The 10,121-nt window shown below is 50.8% G+C and overlaps 1 protein-coding gene across 1 annotated transcript; it reads right to left on the bottom strand.

The window, feature by feature from the left end:
* Window positions 1–3,435: 3,435 nt before the first annotated feature.
* Window positions 3,436–9,929, bottom strand: MRPS15 (mitochondrial ribosomal protein S15). Its single transcript, XM_082832824.1, is given in 9 exon segments — window positions 3,436–3,722; window positions 3,725–3,787; window positions 4,039–4,230; window positions 5,488–5,546; window positions 6,820–6,904; window positions 7,386–7,434; window positions 8,263–8,338; window positions 9,231–9,275; window positions 9,583–9,929. Coding segments are annotated over 9 exon segments (783 nt in total). The 5' UTR covers window positions 9,719–9,929; the 3' UTR covers window positions 3,436–3,644.
* Window positions 9,930–10,121: the final 192 nt, after the last annotated feature.

The following is a 10,121-nucleotide window of genomic DNA, read 5'->3' as shown; positions in this document are numbered from 1 at the left end:
CTGGCATCCAATTCTCCGCTTTGAGGGCAGTGACCACATACTTCACCCCCATCTTGAGCTCCAGGATCACATTTCATCACCTGTTGCACATTTTTACTTTGATGAGCAACCATTTCTGTAAATTTCAATACTTCTATGACCTACTCATCATCTTCCCCTCCAGCCAATCAGACTTGAAACCTTAGCCTTGGTTTCCAACTCCCTCCCCCTGGTCCTCTTATGTCACCAATTCTGCTTTTTCCACCAAAATCTTTCTCAAATTTACCTCTTCATTTCTTTATATCTGCATTACTGTTTCTCCATATTAATTGCTCTCTTTTCTTCTCCACGGGCCTGGCTGCTAGGCTAAATTTCAGAAGACACCACTTTTAGTATGACATCCCTTCAGTGGCTCTCTACTGGCCAGAGTGGACAGCCTTGAATGCCATACAAAGGCATTTCACCTGTGATCTGCCAAACAGTAGAGAGCCACTGAAGGGATGTCATACTAAAAGTGGTGTCTTCTGAAATTTAGCCTAGCAGCCAGGCCCGTGGAGAAGAAAAGAGAGCAATTAATATGGAGAAACCAGGGAAGCCCAAAGCCGAGTTTTAAAAAGAGTAGTCTAGGGACTTCCCTGGTGGCACAGTGGTTAAGAATCCACCTGTCAATGCAGGAGACAAGGGTTCGAGCCCTGGTCTGGGAAGGTCCCACATGCCACGGAGCAACTAAGCCCGTGCGCCACAACTACTGAGCCTGCGCTCTAGAGCCCACGTGCTGCAACTACTGAGCCTGCATGCCGCAACTACTGAAGCCCGTGTGCCTACAGCCCGTGCTCCGCAACGAGAAGCCACTGCAATGAGAAGCCCGTGCACCGCAACGCAGAGTAGGCCCCACTCCCAACTAGAGAAAGCCTGCATGCACGCAGCAATGAAGACCCAATGCAGCCAAAAAATAAAATTAAAAAAAAAAAAAGAGTAGTCTACACTCACAACCTGAATTTCCATAACATCCTCATTCCCCACCTCACTACCACTGGATTCAGCTCCCTCCACTCTACTGAAACTGCTTCACCATGAAGACTTTTTGGTCCTTAACTGACATCTCAGCATTGGATACTATACAGTAATTGAAAGCCGGCAGCCCAAGGCTTTGATTTGATCTTGCCTGGTCTGTGCACAAAAGGGAATATAACTAGGATGGGAATGTAACAAGCAGCTTAGCATCATTATCTTACACCTGGCCTTCATGCATTATGCTATCTGCCTGGTTGCTAAAGGCTTTTGAGTTTGCTACAGTGTAATTACCAGAGCTTCTCAGACCACTTTTTGCCCTAGGCTGTGTGATAATAATGAACAGAACATGGGCTTTGGAGTCAAGACAGATGTGGGTTTGAATCCTTGCCTGCCCCTAACCAGCTGTGTGAATTTGGACAAATTACCTAACCTCTCTGAGCCTTAATTCTCTCACAGTAAAATGAGGATAATTATGCCAATATGGTGAGGGGGGCAAATAGATAAAGGCAGCTTTAAAGATGAAATGAGTTAATGTGCCTAACACAGCACTTAAAACAATGCCTTTCCCGAAGCGCCTGTTCCATGAATGTGCGAATGTGTTCCTTTTCTTGCCTTCTTTCCACTAGCCCCCTTACATGTCAGCACCTGGCCCTCCACACAATACCTCTCAAGTAGCTGTGAGTCCTGCCCCATAGAAGGCCTTCCCTCTTGTTCTTGAGGTGGTATTTGAGCAGCTCATCTTCAGTTCTGACCCTCTCATCTCATTTCTGATTCTGCAGGATCCCAGGTCCTCTGTTCCATCCTCACTTCACCTTCCCCTTAACCTCGGCTACTCCTCCTGACTCAGGCTATGCCCTCAGAGATCATTCTTCCCATCCAGACATGGTCCTTTCTTCTTTGTTTACATTCCCTCCCTGGGCAATTTCACTCACACCCATGGCTTGGGTCACTTTAAACATAACTCCCAAACCTGTCTCCAGCTGCTCTTTGGACATCACTTTAACACACCTTCCTTCCTTTCCGGCTTTCCTCAATGGCAGGGGTATTGGTGTTCAGATTGAGAATCAGATAAAAGCTACAAGTCCTGTCCCTAAAATCGCACACATACAAAAAACATGGCTTATAAATTCTGGCTTCCTTTCTCACTCAGAATGAAGTCTAAGGTCTTCCCCACAGTGATATGGACTGAATATTTGTCCTTCCCAAATTCAAATGTTGAAGCCCTAACCCTCAATGTGATGGTATTTGGGGGTCTTTAGGAGATCATGAGAATTAGGTCGCAAGGGTAGAGCCCTCATCATGGGATTAATGCCCTTATAAGAGGAAGAGATTCACTCTCTCTCCCCGTCTCTCCCTCCTTCCACATGTGAGGACATAGTCAGGAGGCAGCCATCTGCAAGCCAGGAAGAGATTCCTCATCAGAAACCAAACAGACCAGCACCTCGATCTTGGAATTCCTAGCCTCCAGAACTGTGGGAAAATAAATTTGTTGTACAAGCCGCTCGGTTTATGGTATTTTATTTATTTGACTGCACTGTATCTTAGTTGTGGCACACTGGATCTTTTAGTTGTGGCATGCGGGCTCTTAGTTTTAGCATGCAGGATCTAGTTCCCTGACCAGGGATTGAACCCAGGCCCCCTGCATGGGGAGTGCAGAGTCTTAACCACTGGACCACCAGGGAAGTCCCAGTTTATGGTATTTAAAAATGGCAGCCTGAACAGACTAATACACCCCACAAGCTTCATATTACCTGGTTTCTGCTTGCTTCTCGGACCTCCTACTCTTCTCTTTGCTCACTCAGTTTTGGACACACTGTCTTCTTTGGGTTCTTCAAACATGCTAAGCATACTCAGGCTTCAAGGCCTTGGCACTTAACTTGGTGTAAGTGGGTGGGCTTTGTGGGGAAGGGCTTATCCATGACACCCCAGAATTTATAAGCAATGTATGTACATGTGCAGTCTTAGGGACAGGACCTGTAGCTTTTACCATTCTCAATCTGAACACCAAAACCACTGCCCCCCAATCAATCAATCGCTCTGATCTCTCCCCCTCCCATCCACCTCCACACTGATGCTGCTTAACTATCAAACAGCCTTGTTACCATCACCACGCCTTTGGTTTTCAAACCATAACTGTCCCCTCTCCGTAGAGGACCGTGTACAGTCTCCTCAGCCAGCATATGAAACCTCTGATATCCCAGCTTCAGCTTACCCGTCAAGCTGTATGTCCAGTTCTGCTGCTCTCTGAATGCAGCATGCACCTGTACACTTCTTTGCCTCTGCACCTGCAATTCCTTCTGCCCGGGGTGCCCTCGCTCCCATTTCTGCCCGGTGAACTTCCACTCATCCTATACGGCCCCATCTAGAAGGGAGTTCGTATGCTGGCCTCCTCACGCTTCCTCTGTGCTGCTGTGTGCTCAGTCTTGCCTCCACTGAACGGCCCCTGGAGGACAGGGGGTTGTTTCTGTGAGTGTGTGTGAGGTGCGTTATGAGAATGCATCCCCTGGCATGTGAGGGCAGGGACTCTGCCTCAGATATCCCCAGGACCCCAGAGTTCCATGATGGAATGAATTCTTCCTCGTCCTCAGGCCACTAAGAGCCCCACCTTGTCTACTGTTATTCTTTAAGGCAGCAAGACATAATTTTAACATTTATTGGTTTCCTTTGATTGCCTCTGGTCCAGTTTTGGAAGGCCTCTCTGGGTTCTTCTGGCGCTGCTTCTGGCTGCTGCTGCTGCAGCTGCAGCTTTTAAGGCCCTTTTTTGCTTCTTCAGCTTTTGAGCCTCTTGGAAAACCTGGGGATGAGAGAGGGCAGGAAAAAACTTTGTAATGCTATGCAGAACCTCAGACTTCGAGCATCTGGGGTGGGAAGTGACTCCCCCAGATGGTCACCCTAGCCTTTCTGTATGGGCTTCGTGCCCTGGGAGCCACCTCAAAGCCTCGGGGCCAGCTCCACGCCTTGCTCAGAAACAGACGACCCCTCCCTTATGCTCTCCCCACCACGGTCCTGGAGTGGGGCAACCAAAGCAGCAGTCCCGACTCGTACCCGCATGCACAGAGCCTTCTTGGCCACCCAGCGGCGGTGGGCTTTTCGGTAGCACAGAGGGGGAAAGGTGTGCCCAATCCCCAGCTCCCTGCATGTCTTCTCAAAGACGGCATAGTTGGTCTTGCGGAGGTTTTTGAGCATCTTTTTCCTCTGGTCAATGCTCATCAGTAGATAGCGCTTGTGGGCTTTGTCCTGTATGAGAGTTGGTATTACTTTGAGTATTATGTAAATAAGTGCTGTGCCACTTCACAGTAGCAAAGGATGGTCATTTTACCCTGGCAATGAAACTTCCCCACAATCTTAGGCAAATATTAGTGCAACTCTGAGGTAGGCAGTGTTACTGTTATTCCCATTTTACAGATGGGAAAATAAAGGCTCATAGATGTTAACTGATTCATTAAAGGTTCTAGAACTGCTGGGTCGGGACCTTGTGTTAGACCTTGAATCCAGGTCTAGTGGTCTGACTCCACATCTCATGCTCTTTCCCCTGTACCACCCACTCAGCCTCTGCACAGCTCAGCAAACTATCAGCTGGGGTGGAGAGGAGGGAAGGCTTAGGAAAACCCCTGCCCTCAGCCAGGCACTGCTCCCTCAGTGGGGCTGGCATTCCATACTCCAACTCTGATCTCCAAGGAACAGCTCAACTAGCTTCAGGGAACACTGAGGTGCTAGGTGTGGAGCTGGGCCAGTCTGTGTTCACAACTGTGTGTTTATTAAAAATACCAGCAATAGCCTAATTATAGCAGCTCTGTGTCCGACACTGTGCTGAGATCCAGCAGAATGGTTAGGAGTGTGGGCCCTGGAGTAAGATCACCAAGTTTCAAGGCCTAGCACATCATTTCCTAGTGGTGTGCCTGTGCCTGGAGGGATAACTTCATTACGCCAGCCTAGCTCATTCTTCTGTACAATGGGATACAAAGATAAGTATAAGGGTTAAATGAACTGATGCATGTAAAGTATTTAGCATGAGGCCTAAATACTTTATATGCGTCATGTTGGCTGCCATTACTTCATACAGTCCTTGCAATCCTGTCGGTGAGTACTATTATGATCCCCGTTTGACAGACAGGAGAATTGAGGCTTGGACATGTAACTTCCCCAGGGCCACACAGCCAGTTAAGTGGCAGTGGCAGAGCTGGGATTTGAACTTGGGGCAATCTGACTCCATGCACGCATTCAACAACTAGTTATTGAGCGCCCACTATGTGCCATACGCTGTGCCCTTGCTTTGAAGTTTGTGTTCTTGACCATTAGTGACACTCAGCACTGTCCTGTAAGGCTCCCATTTCACCCCTGGAGGTGGAAGGGAAGTGTTTCCCACCGCAGCTAAGGGGTGGGTGCTCTGCTGCTCTAGCCGCCTGGCTTCTCAAGCTGTTTCTCTGGACCCAGAGCCCATCAGTGCTCAGGCTCCTCTCCCCCAGCTAGCCGTGAGTGAGGCCCAAGGGTTACCTTTCGATGTTTCTGCATGTGTGCTTCATAACTGTGGATCTTCACAGTCAAGGCAACAACTGAAACCACAAACCACAGAGGATGAGAGCCGGGCACAGAGGAAGGAAGAGCCAGACCCTGGTTATGTTTTAAGACCTCAAGGAAGGGCTTCCCTGGTGGCACAGTGGTTGAGAATCTGCCTGCCAATGCAGAGGACACGGGTTCAAGCCCTGGTCCGGGAAGATCCCACATGCCGCGGACCAACTAAGCCCGAGCGCCACAACTACTGAGCCTGTGTGCCACAACTACTGAAGCCCCCGTGCCTAGAGCCCGTGCTCTGCAAAAGAGGGAAGCCACCACAATGAGAAGCCCACGCACCGCAACGAAGAGTAGCCCCCGCTCACCACAACCAGAGAAAAGCCCACGTGCAGCAACGAAGACCCAACGCAGCCAAGAATAAATAAAATAAAATAAATTAAAAAAAAGAAGACCTCAAGGAATAACAATCACCAAAGCTCTTGTACACCTCTCTATCACTCCCAGAGCACTCTGAACTTCAAGATCTCAAAAGCCTTTGGATTATCTTTCCTTTAGAAAGCAAAGTATAAGGAAGGGAAGTTCCTTAATCTTATGGAGGTATCATCCCCAAACCCCAAATCCCAAATTAGCATTCTTAATGGTAAAACTTTAGAACATTCCTGTTAAATTCAGGAATTAGTCTGGGATGGCTGCTGTCACGGTTTATGATTCAATACTGCCCTGGAGGTCCTCACCAATGTAATAATTTAAGATCCCAAGACTGTCAAGGGTCTCCTCCTTGCCTCTTCCCTTCCAGCTGCCATCCTTATCTCTGTGTTTTCATTAATGAGTTTTCAGAATTATCAGCTCCCACTCATCTCCTAAAGCCCCAGAATATTCTTCCCTCAGCTATCCTCTTATTTAGCTCAAACCTATATTGCAAAGGCAAAAGCAGAAGGTGGCCCCAAGGAGAGGCTGTCACTACAGCAGGCCCTTGCCGTACACACACTGAGCTCTGGGAACACTGCAGAGAGTGCAGTGGGAACGCTGGCCCTGACCCCATGCCCTTTCACACCACCTCAGCTGCAGAGTGGAGACAGAGACAAGCTCTGGTTCCTGAGGAGCTTGGCCTGAGCTCATACAGAGGTAGGTACGAGGCAGGACCTGACTACAGCATCATGGATAGAGTCCAGTTTTCACTGTCCTTGGTCCTTCCCGTCTCTCCCTTTACCAAGCCACATCTAATACCAGCGTATCTGCAGGTGAGGGGCCTGGATTAAGTACCAGCTAGCAGACTCCCCTGCACCCCGACCCCCCCAGGGCCCCCCGACCAACTTCGAGCCTCCAGGGAGCCGGTGTCCTTAGGGTTTTCCACGACCTTGTTCATCAGCTGCTCTTTCTTGACTTTTAGCTTCTCTTTCTGTTGAAGACAGAGACCGAGAATCTGTGAGGTCTGCCACGCTGTAAGAACTAGCCCTCATACCTCCAGGGCCAGGGCCACAGTCATAGCAACTAGGCCATAAGGCTCAGGGCGTGACTTTACTCTGCTCATCAGGGTGTGGCCTCTGGCCAACCACATGGTTGTTCACATCTAGGTGAGCCCAAGGCCAATGCCACTGACAGAAGAATGCTGGATGAATGTCCCCAAACCGTGCTCACTCATTCAGGCATTGGCTCTTTATCGAGTGCCTACTGTTTGTCAGGTGCTAAGGGTACAATGGGAAACAAGACAGTCCTGGCCTTGGAGGTGCTCAGTCTGGGGGTATTGACAAGTGGATATAGAATGAGAGTGGGATAAGTGCTGTGACTTGAGAAGCATGGGCTGGGAGGTGTTACCAGGGTAGGAGGGAATCTCAGAGGAGAGGACTGAGAGAGGCCAAGCCTTGGCAAAGGCCACTCACCTGGTTGGCCATTTCCAAAGATAAGAGTTTTTTCACGACATCATCAACCCTGTGGAAAAACCACAGCAATGAGAGACAGGTGTCGGCGGGGGTGGTGGGTGGGAAGAAGGAAGGGGAGCAATGCTGTTTTCATTTTAGTTTGAAAACCAAGGATGAGTGAAAATTTCTTTTACAACATGAGTCTCTCTGGAAGCGGGGTGCCATTTCTCAGGGATTCAAAGTCAGCACGGATCTGATTTGCTGGGCTGTGAACACGGAATGATGTGATAACTACAGAAAATTGGGGCTGTCAGCTCAAGTGTTTCAGGCTTGTCACAGGGAGAGCAAAAAGAGGATTTCCATTTTAGCTGGAATATGGTTCAGTCTCTCTTGAGACACTTCAATTCTACAATCATTGTTTTTTTCTCATGTCACACTGCACAGTGGGAGGGACTTGGAGGGACTGCCCAGCTCCCACTGCACAGGACAGGGGCTGAGCAGAGGATCCTGGTTTTGGTATCTTTCACCCCTGCATTCAAACTCCAGCTCTGCCCCTTAGGAGCTGTATGACACTGGGCAGTCTGACAATCTACAAAATGGGGACACTATTTCTTCCCTCACAGATCAAGAGATGAAAGATTTCTACAAACACCCGTGAGGCACGGTGCCTCCTTGGTATCTCATGGTAGAGGGTCTTTACCCAGAGCACAAAAACGGCAAGCAGGTGTGCTCCATGTGCCCCTGCTGCCCACTCATCCTCACCATTCCTGGGCTTCTATAGTTCTCTGCCCTGTTCCATAGTCAAGCTGCAGATACATCAAGCATCTACCTCGAAGCCCCCTCCTTGCCAATCCTCCCAGGGCCCCCTGCCTCATCAAAGAGATTTCTTCCTGCTTACTTCTCAATTCCGGGGATGTCCTGGTAGTCCTTGAGCAGCATAGAAGGGGGTGGGTCATCTTCATGGCTGGGCTGGACTGTCAAGTGGAGGGATGGAAAACACCCAGAGTCAACTCTCACTGCCCATCCTCCCAGACTTGGCTCTTCTCACCAACTTTGTCAGAGACATCCACGGTCTCAAGCAAGGCACTGGGTAACCCCGGGCTCAGTTTCTCCTCTGCAAATCCTGTGGGCCTCTGCCTTGATATTTCATGCTGGGAGTAGGTGGCCTTTCCCAAGACCCTGTACTGTGCCTGCACTTCTCACACACCTGTCTGGCTCTACAGTTATCAGACGTCCCGCTAGGATGGGTGCTCCTGTGGACGGACTGAGGTCGACTCCCTTTGAATCCCCCACGTCTGGTCTGCGGCCCAGCACAGCATAGACGCCCAACTAATGCTCGCTGGCTGACTGCATGAATGAAATAAGGAGCTTGAGGAGGGACCCTGAACTTTAAGATGCCTGAATTGTAGACACCAAATAGAGATCAAAGGAAACCCTCAGGCTTGGAGTGTGCTTGTAGGTGAGGGAGAGGCATGGGAGACAGAAATTTGTCTTCTCCAGTCAGCCCCTGCTCTGCCGCTATGCAAATAGTACTAACTAAATAACACTAAGATTTAGTAAGAGATCTGAACAACTATGCAGACTGCCTGGGAATGGGAAACCGGGCCCTCCCCCTCGGAAGGGCGGACACGAAGCGCTATATCCCACTCTCCACCTCCCCTCCTCTTGCCTTCATGCAGGCTCCAGGCCCACGGCTTTGTCATAAGGTGGACGTGGGCTTCTTCGCAGGACCTCCGCCCCGCCCGTCACCCGCACCCCCCTCCCCCCCAGTGGCTCCACGTAGACACCTCTGTCCCCTTGGCCACCCCAAGCTTTCCAGACAATCTAATCTCTCTTCCGCCCCAAATCCCACCCAAGAGCTCCTACCTGGTTTCTGGGTGGCATATCCGCGGGCGGCCCGGAGGATGAAACCTACACGTAAAAGGGGGGGGGGGCTGAGAACATTCTCCTTCAACAGTCCAGCCTCGATTCTCGTCTACGGCCCTTGCGTTACCCTTCTTCCAAGGTCTTGGCCCCTCTGCGAGGACCACAGTCCCATTTCTTCCGCACCCCGAATACCCCATGTCTCTCCCACCGCGCCTTACTTATTCCCCACCCACCACTCTTTCTCCTGCCGCTACACTCCGCCCCCCCTCCCCCCTAACCTCTTCCCGCGTACCCTCTATCTCCGCCGAACCCCATTTCCCTACTTCCGCTGTCCGGCTTCTCAGCTCCTTACCTCCAGGACGTGAGGGAAGGTCCCGCTGGACGGAGAGAAGCTTGGCGCACCCTCCGCCCGGCAGCCCGAGGACTGGGGCCTGGGTCACTGCCTGGGTCCGAATCGAACTCAGCGCCCTCCACGCCGCCCTCAGCATGGTACCTTCTCACCCCCGAGGGGCCCGCCCCACGGCCGCCGTCGCCTTCGCGGTACGGACTTGGTTTAGGGCGCCGCCATATTGGCTCAGGCTCGACCAATCGAGTGCAGTTGCGAGACCGGATGAGCAGATGAGGACCGAGATGATGGATTGGCAGGCGGGACTCAGTGATCACGCGAAGTTGGGTCGAGGGGAGACGTCTGGTTAGCTGTAGCGCGAGATTGAGGGAGCTTGGTCGTCGCCTGACATCGTTAGTGGCGTGCGGTGCTGTATAAACTCTTAAGATGCCACGTTTTCTTGAGCATGCCTCCCGCCCTTAATCCTACTCCATGTTCCTGACCTTGGGCCCCGATTATCTTGGGGGCTTCCCTGGGGCCTGTCGTGTCTTCTTCCCCCAACCTAG

This window comes from Leucopleurus acutus (assembly GCF_964270905.1).
Source record: "Leucopleurus acutus genome assembly, chromosome: 2".
Lineage (NCBI taxonomy): Eukaryota > Metazoa > Chordata > Mammalia > Artiodactyla > Delphinidae > Leucopleurus > Leucopleurus acutus.
This window is presented reverse-complemented; position numbering and strand designations above follow the sequence as displayed.